We start from the raw sequence: 17,378 nt of genomic DNA, 5'->3' as shown, positions 1-17,378 counted from the left end.
ACCATGTGGTGCACTTCGATGCTACCATGTCATCACAAGCAAGTAATTTCTCAAATCTTCGAAAGGTCATAACTTTCGCATACGAGCTCCGTTTTCAACGTTCTTTATATCCGCGTGTAATTAATTCTGAGTACTATAGCTTTCATTTAGACCTCAACAACTAATTCTCACTCTATTTTAAATTTATATTTTTATACAGATTAGACTATTAAATTCCATGTAACATCCATAAAATTCATGAAAAATTTAAACTTTTAAAACAAACCATAAATCATCATTGTTTACAAAAATACCGTAAAATAGATTTTCGACGGAATGAAAAAGACATATATGGTAGAATCATAACCATAGAATACGAGACTGAGAATGGACCAATTATTAAATCTTGGATGTAAATTTCTTTTACATATTTCTCTAGGTAATCTATTATTAACAATGTGTTCCTAACTTATTTCACTGTAAAAAGATACTTATATATTCATATTCACGACTTGTCTCAAACAAGAGAAAGAAACAAGTATCCTATTTTTTTAAAGATAATCACGATATGTTCCCTATGGTAACCGAGTTCATGAATTATGGCCAACAAACAATACGAGCCGCAAGGTATATTGGTCAAGGTTTCATGATTACCTTATTTTCAAAACATGTTTAATATCAGAGTTTTCCCCAAGATCATAAAACAAAACACGGGGAGGTGCACAATCACGCCTTCGCCTGACTTTTTGAAGATATGAGTGTTGTTGTTTCTCAGTCGACCCCCTTACATTATGACAAGAACATTGTGATGTAGATTGCAAAAAAATTTGTTTTCCAAGAGCAGACAACACATTAAGATTGACTTTCATTTCACACACCAGCTTGGAACCATCTACCAACCATATGTGTCATGAGCCTTGCAGATTGTTGATATTTTCATGAAGGCTCAACCGATATCTCGATTTCGCTTCTTGATTGACAAACTCTTAATGTTTATTGTTATCTCATTATGAATTTGATGAGAGATGTTAGCGTAATAGAGTATTTTAGGCTAATCCTAAATAGATTTCCTATTTTTTATTATTTATTTTTTTGTAATCGATTTTTCTTAACAACTTTTTGTAATCATTGCTTCCTTTGAATAATAAACCCTAACCGTTTTTTTGTCTTTGATTATCTATTTACTTTTTGTAATCATTGCTTCCTTTGAATAATAAACCCTAACCGTTTTTTTGTCTTTGATTATCTATTTACAATTACATGTCTACTAAACTTTATTCTTATCACATATAACCTTATTTGGGGTCTTGAATTGGTTTTCAAATGCTAAATATCGTTACAAAATGTATTTCTCATATTCATATTTGTAAGAAGTTAAAATTAGATCAAAATATCAAAATATATATTATATCTATTGTATAGCCATAGTTCTAAATATATATTTTTCCGTTCATACACATCTTACAACTTATTCGGTCATCAAAACCATTATAACTTGACCATTGGAGCTTATTTTGGCATTGCTTACAAGTTGCCCTATTTTTAAAATACTATGATGTTGTGCTTGTAAAGTTATCAAATGCTTAGATTTTCAACACTTATTCTTGCATCAATGTCAATCCTATCATTAAAATATTCTTTTATTCATTCTAAACAATATTATGTAACATAAGTCATAAATATCACCATACACAAGTGTCATGCTTGATTTGTCTATATTGCCTCTTTTGTATCGTGACATCTTAAGATTTAAAATTTTAGGATGTTAGAAAGGAGATACCCCCAGCTCAATGGAACTACTTGGTTCCAATAAGTTAATTTGTTGGCTTGGAGAATACGTTTGAACAAATTACATGCTAAAGTTAATTTTGACAAACAAGATTCACTTATATGTGTGTTTTGTGATACACATATAAATTTTGGTAACATTTTATTCTCTTGTCCAATTGCAACATCTATTTGGTGTTAGATTTCTCTACGATGAAATATTGATATATCGATTGTTTTTTATTTTATGGAGTTCGTTGATGGAAAATTCATATTAGTATTCGTGTGATCTAAAAAATGTATTGATGCTGTGATTCTCATGGCCATTTGGACCATTTGGAAATTTCGGAACGAGACGGTTTTTTAAGCGGTTAAACCAAGAAAAGCTATTATTTTCAATAACATTGTCCCACAATCTTTCTTTTGGATTTTCAATAGAAGTGTTATAAACTATAAATTAATTTGGTTGGTTGGCTTCACAACCGGATTAATGTTATTTTTCTTTCTAATATTTCTTATTATTTTAGCCACTTGCTAATTTTATTTGTTGTGTAAAGTTAATAGTGACTCTTCATTGGCTACTAGTTTATAACTTGTAGAACCATAGTTACAAAATTAATTAAACTTTTATAATAAAAGCTCAAAATTATTAATCATTTATTTTAAATAAATTATTAATTAAGAAATATTTTTTTAGTTATATAAAGTTATAATCATTGATTTAAATAAATACGTGAAATTATCACATTATAATCTGTATTAATTTTATTTTAATTTTTATTCTAATGTTATTTTAATTTAATATAATTAAAGTGGAAAATTTAAATTTTGAAATTTGAAATAAAAAATCAATTGGTTGACAAGTAGCATGTCATTAATTATGAGGCCTAATAGGATAACACATGGTAAAAAAAATACTTTTATTACAATAGTCAATAGGGATTACACTAGTTGCAATGTTTGACTACCTATTCCTCTCAACTCCCAAAAATAAAAAGCATGGTGCATGAGTGGTATATGCCAGAGTAATTGACCTTACATGGAAATGCTTAGTATTTGGTCATCCGCATAAAAAGTTTTAGCACTTACACGTAAGTGTTAATGACTAAAAACTTGTGATTATCATTGTTATTTGACCATGACAACTAAACAAAAATTGTGCTATGATATCTAATATTTCAGCAATGCGGAGTTGTCCCTTTTTGTAGGAAAAAGACCTCCAATACATTATTATTTCTTTTAACGGCAAAATATAAATCGAAAAACCTAGCAACACACTAAGTAAAAGGAGTTTAAAAGGAATTTACAAAATTACAACATTACAAGGATTATGAAGGCATCCTACCCAATTGATTATAAGTTTTTGGGATTTTCTAATATGTAAGGGCACATATAAGAAGTATTAATTATCAAATATATTATCATAATTAAATGTGAAATGTATTAATTATGGAGATTATTAATGAATTTTATATTTAATTATGGTAATGTTTTTTATAATTAATGTGTTTAACATTTAATTATGGTAATAATTATGATTAATTAATACTTTTTATATGTGTCCTTAGGGCACATATTAGAAAATCCCTAAGTTTTTTACTTCTATCTTTTGACCAGAAAAAAACATGTGTGTCAATGAAATCAAGAATAGTTGTCATTTTCCGTTTCAAAAAGTGTTATTACAAAACCTCCTTATCGCCCATGATATTGTAAGTGTAACAACTTGAAAATTTCATTTGCAAAGATGTAAATCTAAACTGCATCCTCATAATTGGTCACAATTGCTGTAAATATTAGTTGCGCTTCCCAAATTTGAAAATCTTGAAAGAGCTCCAAAACATATTTGAAAATCAAGAATACCCAATTCAGCAAGGCCGAGCTAATCCAAACAGAGATAGACGCAAAATCCGTCTCGGCAAAATCCCTGATGGCAGCATGCATTGCATCAATAGATTGTGTGCATCATTCGGATCAAAATAGCCAGGACTATTTCCAGCCGACCACGCTCGTGCCACCTACTTTTCCTTTTCTATACCAGCAGCTACACATGTGGCCTTCATATGACGAATCCCGAGCGTGAACTCGCTACTCTCAACAACACGTTCCACCACACGGGCAACTCCATTCTGGAGAACCCACACTAAATCAGCCTCCAAGATTTTCCTCCTTGAGACCTCAGTGGTGAACTGATCGTCTCGCAGTGTTAGACGCTCTGCCAATGCTTCTTTCTCCGATACCAAGTTTTGGACCTGTTGGGATAAGAGATTAACCTCCTCATCTAGAGTCACCACCTGAGCTTCCACAACAGTCTTCTCCCCAGACAGCACGAGGTAGCGCTCATCAAACTTGCATCACCCCTCTTCGAGAAGCCAAACCTTCTCCATGAGCTCGTCACGCTCGGATTTAACAGTAGCCAACTCTGCTAAATCAGCCCCAATGTAACGAAGACGGCCAGCAGCCTCCACCAAGTAGGGGCAACCTGAGCAGTGGCATACTTAAGATCGTTCGCTGTGTGAGAATAAGAGAATCGAGAGCCTCCAGGGTAGCCGGAGGAAACGCATGTCGAAACCACTCACAGACAGGTCCTTATTCCGACAAAAGGTAACCGAGTGCGAGATTCTACCCAGGAAGATACACACCGGTAGCACCCAAAGACGAATGACCCGCCACCAACGGGGCATCTCCTGGAACAGAGGGAGGGACGGAGTAAGTGCGTACAACGCCTAGCTCCCCCGACCGACCCAAATTCGCTGCCTCCACCACTTGCGTGTCGTCAGTATCAGCAATCTCAATAACAACAAGGGAATTAGAAAACAGAGGATCAATGTTACATTTCCGACTCAAATGTCGGCCAATAGAACCGCCACCGACATCTTCCTTAAGGGCAGAATTTACAGCAGCTGACCAACGTCGGGAGACGACTTTACCGCTAACCACGCCTAATCCTCTGACCCCCGCCTCAATAGGAAGGAGATCGCCCTAAAAAACAGGGCCAACTCTGGCTAGAGTCGGTAGCGTCTCCACTTGAGGGACTCGTGATACTGTAGATCCCCTGCAAAAACCCCCTGTAGCACTTGCTCAAGAGACATAAATCTCTCGCTACCTGCAAATAGCAACAACGCAAAACCCCTTTCTTCTCAGTAACAAAAACTAAATACCAAACAAAGAAAGGTAAAAAAAAGTGGAGAAGGTAACACTTACCATCATTGTCCACAAAAAACAGAGGCATCTTTCCACGTGACCGCCAAGAAGCACTCATTCCAGCTGCTGCCAATACACAGTCCGGCCAGTCTTCGCCATTGAAATAAATTCCTCTTAACGTGCAAGCCACCAACAAACCCACCCCCCCGAAAGTTAGGTGGCCCGATCCAAAGCCATGGGCACGCGAGGATAGTTGGCTCCAACCAAATCATTGTTAACCCACAGCCACTGATCCTGCCAATTCTTCTGAGGCGCTTTCTGGTTAAGTATAAAGAAATGTGTGTTATGGCGTTGAGAGAAAGTGTGAACGCCCGAATGGGTAGACGAATTGAAGAAAGATCGGATTGTTTGAAGATGGGGAAGCACCCCCAACGCTCGACACCTTAACTCAAATCCAACTATCTTGTTCACAGCGTTCGGGGTCAAGTCGTGAATAGAGAGATTGTATTCTCGCATAACCTCGTCAAAGAAACAAGAAACGGGAAGTCGAAACCCGACCTCGAAGATCGCCATCGGAATACCCACTTTCCCCGCTAGTGGTTGATATATTGTAGACCCTTCCGACGGGAATTGACCTTCATGCTCGGGCATGAACTCAAATCAAAATTGAAGGGACTTGAACTCCTTGGGTGTAGGAACGACTCCAGATCTAGCAGAGGCCATCAAGAATCGGAGTGAAAAAATATGGGTGAAAGAAGAAAAGAAAAAAGAGGATGAGACGATGGATTATGGAAAGAGAAAGGGTATAACCATTCCTAAAGATAGAGAACCCTTAAATAAAAAGAAAAAGGAAGAAAGAGAAGAAGAAAAAACGGAACGAAACGACGTTGTCTCTCCAGAACGACTCTATTACACATCAAGGACCGTTCCCACCAAACTCGTGCCCAGATCTAAGCTAGAACTACTCGGCTACCCTAAGCAAACGTTGACGTCTACTAGCCTAGGGGACTTGTTAACGTATCCCACCAAGAATACGTCAAAAATAACGGAACCGTCAAACAGTTTAAGCAAAGACCGGCGTATGCCCAACGTCGGATCCTCGCTCTCGCCCTCGTTCTCGTTATCCCAAACTCATTCATTGGAGCCCAAGCATTAAAACCAGTGTCGAGACTAAATAGTAATAGCTGCCTTCCAGAGCGACAGGTGTACCTCTTAGAACGTCGCTCCTGGCAGCCCTGCACCAATGGTAAGCAACTATGCGTGGAGCACGATCTACCAATCAAGGACTGTTTTCCTCTGTCACTCCTAAAAAAGGTAAAAGATTATGTCGGGGATTTGTTCCCCTGATCACTGGTATAAAAAGGTCCCTTCTCCTCGAAGAGAAGGAACCGTGGAAAAATCTCGTAACTCTACCTTTATATCTTCACCTTCTCTAAGAATCCAATTAACTTGATCGTCGGAGCTTCGTTCCAGGACTACCACTCGGGCAAAGACTGACGAGCTTGTTTCCTTTGTTGTGATTCTCAGGCCCTCCATCCCATTCTTCAAAGAGACGGAGTTGAGTCGGAGACTTATCACAACAGGAACGCGTAGCCACTCTCGAGAGAGTGAAGATAGGATGTATGTGTATCCTACTTGTTATATTTGTGTTGGGCGGTTGTGATGATCTTTGAGACAAATACAAGTAGGTGTGAAAGGTAGTATGGGCCTGTACTACTAAAATCACAGGACTCGTACGCGTAGCAAGGAAGTCACAAACCCCAAGGCTTTAGTCTCATCTCATTATTGTAGCTATGTGTATTGTGGAATTTATGATATATTCTAGTTTATTTTTCAGTATAGTGTTTATGAGAGGATCGGGTTTCGCGTTTGGATCGAGTGGTTAGGATAGGACAAGATTGTTTGATGATCAGATTCATGAGATCATCGCCACTGAGGTAGTCGTTGTTGTCCGGAAGTCTATGTCGAAGATATTTGGGACTATTAAAACCGTTACGATTGAGTTGTTTGACGATCGTTGCGCTACCCTTATTGAGGCTGTTGTTGCTAGCTACAGCTACCACAACATTACAAGGACTATGAAGTCATTACAAGGACTATGAAGTCATTCTACCCAATTGATTGCAAGTTTTTTACTTCTATCTTTTAACCAAGAAAAAAAGCATGTGTGTCAATGAAATCAAGAATAGTTGTCCTTTTCCGTTTCAAAAAGTGTTATTACAAAACCTCCTTATCGCCCATGATATTGTAAGTGTAACAACTTGAAAATTTCATTTGCAAAGATGTAAATCTAAACTGCATCCTCATAATTGGTCACAATTGCTGTAAATATTAGTTGCGCTTCCCAAATTTGAAAATCTTGAAAGAGCTCCAAAACATATTTAAAAAATTACAAGGGCCAAACTGATAATGGGCAGAGTCATATTCCTTTTAGACAGCTTATATTTTTATACAAAAATAACAATTACACATAAACTTTTTCTCAATTTTAACTCGTGACATGTTCAAACAATTGATTTTACCAACAAATGGTAATACAAAATACAAGAATCACAATAAGTGAACAAAAATATGAAACGTTTTGCTATTTTGCTTTTAATTTCTGTATTTAAGGTCATATTCAAACAACTGACATGACCAACAAATGGTAATTCGAAATACAATAACCAAAAACATTGAACACAAATATGAATCGCTTTGCTATCTTGCCTTGTACACACATCTAAGGCTGTCTTCATTCCACTCGGATCTCGAAATTTTGATCAATTGTAATATTAACCTTTACAACCTATTAAAAGTGAGAAAGTTTGAAAAAAAATTCATTCTACTTTTTATCATATTATACGCTTTTTCAGAGTACAAATACGAAAAGTTGTTTTTTGGTGAGTTGGCCACAAACAGTGTGAAGTGACTCGCATACTCTTGTAGACGCCACGTTTGTTGTTTTTGTTTGTGCAACACTTTTTCACAGGAAACATGATACATTGCACTCACTATACGAGTCGCCATCAACCTTTTCACACCATAACATTAGGCTTTTTTTTTCTTTCTAAAATCTCTAATCAAACCAACAAAAGGGTTGACACTTGAAAAGGTTTATACATGAAAACAAACAAAAAAGCAGTACAAATATTTGATTCCAAATAAAACCCGAACCAAAATTACAAAAAACAATCAATCTCTCTCTCCTTACCAACAGTTTGAAAGAAATCTATTCCCACAACTCTCTTTCATCATCACAAGCAGTGACATTCTGTATAAAATGCCATTTTCTCTCTCTCTCTCTCTACAAATCGGGAACCAAAATAGGATTTACACATGATTTTTAAAGAAGAAAACTATATGCTTGGAGTTTTTAGACCAGAGAAAAAAAAACAAACATGATTTCATGAATGCATTGTATTTTCAAATAAATTCAAAAACACCTACCGACGACTGACAAAAACAAAACAAAAAACTAGCTTCCTAAATGTAATGCGGCCAACCCCCTACCTGGCTTTAAATAATGCACATGTGATGTGACCCAGACTCAAAATGAGAAAGATAAAAAAAATATAACGAAATAATAAAAAAAATGTATGATGTGATGCAAATGTAAAAGGTAATATACCCCCCCCCCCCCCGACAGACAACCAAAACCACTGTGTGGACCCCACCCAGACGACACATGACACGGGCTAATTCATTCATTCATGTACTCTTTCTGAGGATTGAATCGAGATACACGATGTGAATTTGAAAAAGAATCAGCCCTTAGCTTGATATTACTATTTCGCCCCTGTCAGCTTGACATGAATGGTGTGTGTGATATGACCCAACCCGACCTGACCCGACCATATGCATGAAAAGCAAAAAATAATATTATGTACTGCCAGGCAGAGGGGCTTAAACGGAAATTGCACGAGAGATTGCGAGCTTGGCCCATTCAGCAGACTCCTTAATCATATGATCATCTGAAGACAAACATTCATTCAGAAAATCTTTGCTTGAAAGAGACTGTTGAATCAATGATCCTGCGTTGCTTCCAAGAGTATCTGCTAAATCTCCAAGAACACCGATTGCTGTTTTCATCACGACTTCATCCCTGATATCATTATTCAAATATAAATAAAAAACAACAAGTCAAAAATAAACACTCAAGAAGTAAAAAACTTACATGTCTTTCTCCATATACATCAGATCAAGAAACTGGAGGATATGAGGAGCATAAGGAATCAGCAGCTGAGTTTTAGGAGAGTTTTTAAAACCCTGAAAAATCCCGGAATACGCCTCCAAAATCCCATTTCTCAAGAGATTTGTGTACTCGATCATCTCATCATCAGCACCTGAAGTGTGTGAAGACAACTCAGCTGCACTCTGGAGCATAGGCATGGCATACATCAAATACTTCTCAAAATTCTCTCCAATCGCAAGCGAAATATCACCAAAACAAGAAAAAATCGGAGGCTTCACGGATCGATGCAACTGGTTGCTTGACAAATCTTTAAGAAGCTGAGTCATAATCCCATCACACCAAGGCAACACCTTTTCCTCCAAAGCCCTGCAAATATCACCCACCACACCTACAGTCACAGCACACACCTGATACTCTTCAAAATTCTGAAGTCCCATTTCCAAATATTTATAAAAATCAGGCATGAATTTTGCAAAATCGGGACCCGTTGCGTATGCCAAAGCTCCAATTGCAAGCATTGCTTCTTCATGAACCGTGGCACTTCGGGAGGCGAAAACCCTAAGAAAAAGATTCATGATTTGATCTGTGTATTGCATGAAGGGGTATCTTGTTGCATCTGATGCTCCGAGTTTTTGAATGATCACCTGCAAACACCCACACAGAAGACCCTGCAACTCATTCTGTTTCTCTCTTTCATCAGAAGAGAGTTTCTGTTCTTCTAAAGTCTGGTGTAGCTCCATCATGATGACAGGGACTAACTGCAACACCATGGGAATTGTTTCATCTGTAGAGCATCTCACAACTTCATTTAATGTTTCATAAGCAGCGGTTCTCAATCTAGACTCGTTAGCATCTTCTCTGTGGGTCACAGTCAAAAGAGACTGAACAATTTCCTGGAAAAATGGAGTCAAGGGAGACGAGGGACCCACGTCTTCAAAGCCCTGTGCCAGAAAGTACAGGGCCCCACAAGCTTTTTCAGCTACATTTGGAGCATCCTTCATGCTTTGGAGAAGAACAGTAATGATCTGTTGGCAATTTGAGGGAGTAATAATGGGTGTATCCATGGTGGATCCATGAAGAAATTCAAATATTCTTCCGAGTGTCCAGGCTGTGGTGTCTTTTACATGGTTGCTGGGGTCTTTGGTCAAAGCTGTGAGCATGAAGTTTAGAGCAACATTGACTAATGGAGTCAACTGATTGGGTGAAGGACCTTCTAAGATGGATCCAAAAGCATAAGTAGCTCCTTCCCTTTGTCTCCAATCTGGTTTTGTTATGTTTTCCTCAATGAAAGGCATCACAAGTGGAACAATATCGTTTCCTACTGTTCTTGCAACTAAACCAAGACAGGTTCCTCCTGCCATTGCAAGATTCCAAGCACCTTCATCTTGATCTTGATCTTCTTCTTGCTTCAACAAAGTCTCTAGCAACATGGGAACAAGTGCAGGGAGAGCCTGTTTTATGAAGTAAAAACAAGGAATGTCTGAGTCAGCAGTAGTGAAGTCGCCTCCATATTCTTCCAAAATATCAATCTCTTCATCACAAATTGAACTCCAGAATTCAATTGCTTGTAAAGCCACTGGCTCTTCGTCTTCTTTAACAGCTTTAGCAGTGATGTTGAAGATATCTTGAATGTAAGGAGCTAGTTTCTCATAGTAGCTGGATGAGATGGAAACCAAACACTCAAAAGCTGCTTGGCGAATCTTTACTTCTGGAGATAAAGTTGCTTCACAAACAACTCTCATAATATAATCGCGTTCCATTTCATTGGTGAAATTTGCTTGAGCAAAACCAAGAGCATTGTAAAGTGCTCTAGTTGCAGCAAGTCTTACATCATTACTAGCTTCACTTGCATTCATGCCTTGAACAACAGCTGTGAGGATTTTATTCACATGATCTTGTTCTACAACATCTGGAGAAACTTCTTCACATAAATACCCAAGAGTTTCTAAAGTGGCTTGCTTGACATGAACAGGGACTTGGTGAATGTTGGATAGAAGGGAGCCAATGAGCTCAGGCCATTGTTTTTGTGGAAGCTCTATTCCAGCAACTTTAGCTATAACTTGTGATGCAGTTGATCTTGCCTCATGAACAGGAGAGGTGAGTGTCTGTAATAGGTATGTCTTGATTTGTGATTTAACACCCACATCAAGTGATAACCATCTTTGGATGAGTTCATACTTTCTATGTTGCTCTTTTGCATCTAAAGCATTCTTGAGAATCAAACCAGCTAGTTTACGACTATCAACAGGCTTCTCATCATGAGCAAGTTCTCCAGAGAGAGATAACAGAAATCCAGGTAGATTTTGCTCCTGAAATTGCTTTAAACTCTCTTCAGCATGCTTCCGAACAGATCCATCAACAGCTTGTGCATTCAACAGAATTTGGGTAACTTCCAATGCCATAAATTTTTCTGGCGAACACTGTTTCACCATGAAAAAAACAGGTTAAGATTATTTGAAATTAAAAAACACCAAGAACGCGTTACTAAAGCAAGATTAAATCCATGTTTCCAACATTTACAAACAACTGAATTTGAAATGTATGTAGGTTTTAAAAAACTAGAAAAACAAAAGCCAGAGAAAAAAGTTGCTTTGTTGCTTAAATCGAGCTCCTATATGCTAAAAAATTCAAAAAAAACTGTCCTCAAAACCAGCACTAATAGGGCAGCCAAACCAGTAGGTTCTCTATAACCTAAATAAGAAACAGAAGTGATAGTAGAGCATTCATTAACCAACTGGATGCGTTACTTATCAGCAAACCCTATTTACTTTAATCTGAATACAAATTAATCAAACAATGTAACTTCGTCACGCCACCAAATAAACTCGTATTAAAGTGGGAGAGGTAAGGCATAATTATAGCCTTACAAAAGAAAAACGAGATCAAATATAGGTCAACCACAATTAAATAACAATTTTATATCCTATGAAATTGACTGTCAACCATCGAAAAAAGCCTGAAACTTTCTTCTCGAGCCAACCGACCAAAACTTACGATAGTTCAATAGATGACGAAGAATACCGATCTACACGTATAAAAACAAAATCATTGCTACCGCACAGTTTCCAACTACTAACGACTGAAATAAAAACCGATTGCAGAGAAGCGCAGGTCAAATAATGAAATTCTGAACTTAAAAGTGATTATTTGACCAGTGTATAGTCAGATCGGAAATCCAACTTTTGTGGACATCAAACTCTAATAAATTGATCAATGAAAGCTAATGAAACGGAATAAAGGGCACAATAACGATAATTACCTGATGATTAACTTATGAACACCTTCCGGTCAGCAAACAAAGGCCCAAAAGCGGCGCTTCTGAAACCCTAGACAGAGAGGGAGAGAGAAGACTGAAACTACAAATGCATATCTGTCTAATGAGTTTTGGGAAGTATATGATATTAAAAATAAAGTATTAATTAAGGTAAAGATATATTAAAAAACTAAGGGAGTGGTTAGGTGGTGGAATGACCACTGTAATTACCGAATATATGCAGAAACGAAAAGCTGGAATACGTTTGTATGGTGACCCCACATGATGGTTCTTTGTAACAACGGACAGGATTCGATCTAGACAAATCTGACACCTAATGGGCAAAACCAATAATTCTAATGATTTAATTCATAAATAAGTCATCCTACCGTACAAAAGAACAACAAATGTAAATAAAAGCATTTGTTTTTTGGTTCTTTGTCATTTATACATGATGTTATCGATAATTGAGATGACGGTTCAATATCGATTGGCTTTGTATAAATATTTAGATAAAGTTGAATCGGATAGTTTCTTCGAAAAAATAGGTTGAATTGGTACGATAAAATTGGTTTATTAGCCTTGGGTAATTGGATTTCACTCAATCCGTTAAAAAGAGTATGCTTTCAAAGCAAATTGAACAACTCAATCGATCCAGAGTGTACACAACTCAAAAATTGACGACACATACCACTAGCGAACACAACTTCGACACACACCGGTAACCTGTCCAACGTCGATCTTCTCAACTTGCAACTCAATACTTCTAAATTGTTATGTCTACGGTTTTATAATATAGTTCATTATAGTAAAGAGTTATGTTTATGGATGTCAAGTTATTGGTTTTATATATGTATGTAGGAAAATAGAAAAGACAAAATTTATGAAAACCGGTAGAACTGGCGGTCGAACCAGAAACTAGTCATCATACCAATTCAACTAAAAAACAGTTTTTAAAACATTGTTTATATCATAATAAACGATTCATATATTTTTTAAAGTAAAGCATTGTAGTATTGTTAGCACGAGCCTATTTCATGACCATAGTAGCATGTGACCATGAGCTTGCACACCATCCTAATGCTTCATGGTGATCATGGTCATAATTGTGATGGTCTGTGGTCTTGACCACATATTACAATGCCTAATCAAAAATGAGAAAAGTTTTGCCTTTGACTAGCCATTTCCAACGGCTAAAATCTTTAAAATAAATCTAATTTAAACATACTTTACTTTTGTAAATTTAACAATATACTACCTTATTTTTCCACACTATTCTTCTCTTCCTCTACCACACACACACACACACACACACACACATATATATATATATATATATATATATATATATATATATATATATATATCTTGTCAAAAGTCAAGACACTGTACCATGGATCAAAATACAAACACTCCACCAACAAATCGACATCGTAATTTTGAAAATTTAGGCTAGATACAACACATCATCAATATCCGAACATATAGTCACCCTTCTGTAGTTTTATCAACTTGCTCCAAAGCACATCCCCTATCCCATAAACACCATTTTTTCAACAACAATGTCAACATTCCCAATCCTATCAACAACTCTTTCAATTCGTTTTCGTATTCCAATAACCTTGCCCAACACACACAATCGGACGACCGGATTGTAACTGTAACACTCGAGAATTTGGTGTGTTTCCTTTAACCCCCTTAATGCAAAAAATCATCTCATTATAGTCCCTAGCTAGTACGCTTAGCGTACTAGCCCGCTTCTGGATCGTGCATGCACCTATGTACATTGGCGTAAGTGGGAGTACGCACGGCGTACGTAAGGCATGGGCAAACCCTAATTTTTAGGGTTTGCACCATATTTAAATAACTTATAACACTTTTGGACATTTTATTGATCAGCCTCCAGCGCTCTCTACCCTGAGAACGAAGCCTTAAGTGCCTTTTGTGAGCTTTGAGCTTGAATGCGAGATTTTGTGGTGTTTTAATGAAAGAAAAAGGAGAAGAACACTTGGAGGTTGCTTGGGAGTAGTTTGAGCTTGTAGATCCATAGTCATATTCATCTTAGCAAGTCATTTGAGATAAAAAGCTCCCATCTTGATGATTATATGTGACGGATCCAACTTAGGGTGTTATTTATGCATTTTTTGGTCTTTTGAGCTAAAGTTGAGTTTATGATCTACTCCAAAAGTCATTGATGTTAGATCCTAGCTCCATTGAGGTCCCTTGTCCATAAAAATGTAATATTTATGAGAAATATGGGTTCATGCAAGTGTTAAGAGTCATATTAAGCTTCTTTTTAAGTGTTGGGTCCCATTAAACCATGTATGGGTGTAAAGTTGCCAACTTTACATGTTAAGTCACCTTCTAGAATCAGATATGTTAGTTTGGCATGTTGGCTTACTCGAATAAGTGCTTAATGAGTTGGATTGGTTGTCTGCCGAGTACGCGGTGCGTACTCAGCTCGTATGTTGAGCGAACTAGCCTAGGATGGAGTACGCCAAGCATAAGTCCGAGTACTCCCAATATACTTAGTTGTTTGACTTTTGGGTTGACTTCCTCGGGTTTGGGCCATATGTTGGGCTTCTAGGGTTTGGGTCATTGGGCTTCTGACTTTGTGTCATGGGTAGACTGTGGACTTTCTTGGGATTAGGTCCATGATGATTTTTGGGCCCAAATTGGAATTTGGGCCTTATTGGGACTTGGAATGCCATTTAGGAATTTGGGTCTTTTGAGTAAATGGGTTGGGCCTTGGTTACGAGCCAATTAAGAAAAAGGGTAAAATGGTCTTTTACCTTGGATATAGGACAAGTAACTTATATTATTGATTATGGGTCGAGATCCAATTATTAATTGGATATTTATTTGATGATGTTAGCGCGGGGATTTTCCGGACCAGCAGACTAAGAATTTATCCGAGCATTTTTGCAGCTTGAGGTGAGTTTCCCACTATGTTTAGCAGGTCAAAGGCACTAATGCCAGCCCATGGTTTACTATGTGTAGGATGCTAGTTGTCTTCTTGACTTTTGCATGCGTTATGTGTTTATATGTTTATCGGGCGGGGCCTGATGATTATATTGTATGTTATTTATCTTTGTGATTTTTATGCATGTGTTTATATGTTTGTATGTATACTGGGCGGGGCCTGATGACTGATAGATATGTTCCGAGCGGGGCTCGATGTCGGACGGGGCCCATTATATGTTTGATATGTATGATATGTGGTATTTTGGGGAACTCACTAAGGTTTGTGCATACAGTTTACAGTTTATGTTTCACGTACTTTTGTTTCGAAGGGGAAGAGCTCGGGATGACTGCAGTGCACACACCACATCGCTCCACATTTTATATTACTCTGATGTACTTGGATGTTTATGATACACTTTGATTCACCATGATTTTTATGATGTTGTTTTGGATAATGGTTTTATTAATTTAAAAATCGAAATTTTTAGTCTTAATTTTGGGGACGTTACAAGTTGGTATCGGATCCTTAGTTTGAGGGATTCGGGCATACTCTCGAGTATGTCTGAACTCAAACTGATGGTTTGCTAGAATTTTTCAAAAAGAAATATTTTATAAAAAGGGTTTTCTAATAAAAGGAAAAGGGTGTGGTGCATGCAATCGACCGAGCTCAAGTAAGTTTTCCCAAAATACCCATACATGTTTTATGATAGGCTTTGATGTATGAATCTGTGAATCACATGCTAGGATTTGCATGATATAATGCTAAGAGAGATGCCTTTATATGCCTACTGTATGAGCTTGTAGACTTGCATGCTAGTACTGATCAGTTAGTGATATGATGACATGTTTAGGTTATGCTTGTTCTGATTACTCGATGCTCGGATGTTGCTTGCTTTGTGCTTTTAGGAGTTACCATTAGCTACAGCTAACTAGTAAGTAAATATACTAGGTTATATATTGTTGGGACTAAATAATTTTAGAAGATTAGGTTTTAACTATATTGCACAACTCTTGTTTGAGTCCAACCTTTGTACTGTGAGACCTTTCATTCAAAGAATTATCCGGTGTCGGCAAGATGTAATTATATATGCGAGCTAGTTAGAGGATGTTAAGGGGAGTTCCTTCTGTAGTTGATGGCGGAGAGTAGTATAGTGGTTTCCCTAGGAAAATCTAGGAAAAGATTTAATGTTGGGATCCTTGTCTTGTTGAGGATTGTATGTACGGATAAGGAGTGACTTGGAGGATTCAAGGCGATCCTTGAGGAAATTATGGATAGACATGTAAGGTAGTATGTGCGTGTATTACTGGAAGCAGAGGATTCGTATTCGAGCCCATGAGAGCTACGATGAAACCAGGAAGTTTGTAGAGTTTGAGACTCCTCGATAATATATTTATGTGTGTTGATGTGTTCTGATGGTCTATTTTCAGTATGGCGACTCTTCGAGGCATACTGGTTTGTGGTTCTGGTGCTAGTGGGGTTCATGCTCGGGTTTTGGAGTCGGGCAATTAGATGATCAGACGCGGGAGTTCATTTCGTCTGAGATTACCCGCAACACACTTGAGTAGACTCTTGTGATTTTTGGTACGGTCAAGGAGGGCATTATGGAGATTTTGGATTAGCATTTGAGCGCTTTCGATCTGATATGGTGGCATTGATGGGAGCTCGCACGTTGACCTTTCGGGAGTTCCGAGCATGTGGGGCTCCGCAGTACTTCAGGGAAGAAGACCCAATCGCAAGCAGAAGATGGTTAGCGGATGTCGCTAATGCCTTCAACACTAGCAGTTGTCCCGATAGGGCAAGGGTCAGACTTGATTCCTGTCTTTTGAAAGACAGAGCTCGAGATTAGTGGGAGGAGGTTGGGCGCTTCGTGGGTGATAAGGCAGTTGATTCGACGACATATGATGACTTTGTGACTCGATTTCGATCTGAGTTTGCACCGGTAATTGAGGTGCAATAGTTAGCGAGATAGTTCCAGGACCTTAGCCAGACTACTGAGATGGTGGCTGAGATCATCGTTATGTTCCGCGAGAGGGCGTTATTGGTCCCGCAGTATGTGGCGGATGAGGAGATGAAGAAGGCGAGATACCATGAGATGTTGA

At 37.7% G+C, this 17,378-nt stretch overlaps 1 protein-coding gene across 1 annotated transcript; it reads right to left on the bottom strand.

Moving 5' to 3' along the window:
- Nucleotides 1-8,627: 8,627 nt before the first annotated feature.
- Nucleotides 8,628-12,459, bottom strand: LOC145074049 (importin subunit beta-1). The gene is made up of 3 exons (XM_079020492.1): nt 12,321-12,459; nt 9,044-11,481; nt 8,628-8,971 (listed from the first exon to the last, which is right to left on the bottom strand). Exons 2-3 carry the CDS (start codon nt 11,461-11,463, stop codon nt 8,773-8,775), a joined length of 2,619 nt encoding a protein of 872 aa, XP_078876618.1. The 5' UTR covers nt 11,464-11,481; nt 12,321-12,459; the 3' UTR covers nt 8,628-8,772.
- Nucleotides 12,460-17,378: the final 4,919 nt, after the last annotated feature.

Source organism: Lactuca serriola, chromosome 9 (genome assembly GCF_051521515.1).
Source record: "Lactuca serriola cultivar US96UC23 chromosome 9, Lser_US96UC23_V15, whole genome shotgun sequence".
Lineage (NCBI taxonomy): Eukaryota > Viridiplantae > Streptophyta > Magnoliopsida > Asterales > Asteraceae > Lactuca > Lactuca serriola.
This window is presented reverse-complemented; position numbering and strand designations above follow the sequence as displayed.

Bases quoted from the DNA above. Each gene is read 5' to 3' on its own strand.
- LOC145074049 (XM_079020492.1), bottom strand. From the start codon at position 11,463: ATGGCATTGGAAGTTACCCAAATTCTGTTGAATGCACAAGCTGTTGAT. The intron at 8,972-9,043 runs GTAAGTTTTTTA...TAATGATATCAG, and splicing joins ATGTATATGGAGAAAGACAT to GGATGAAGTCGTGATGAAAA.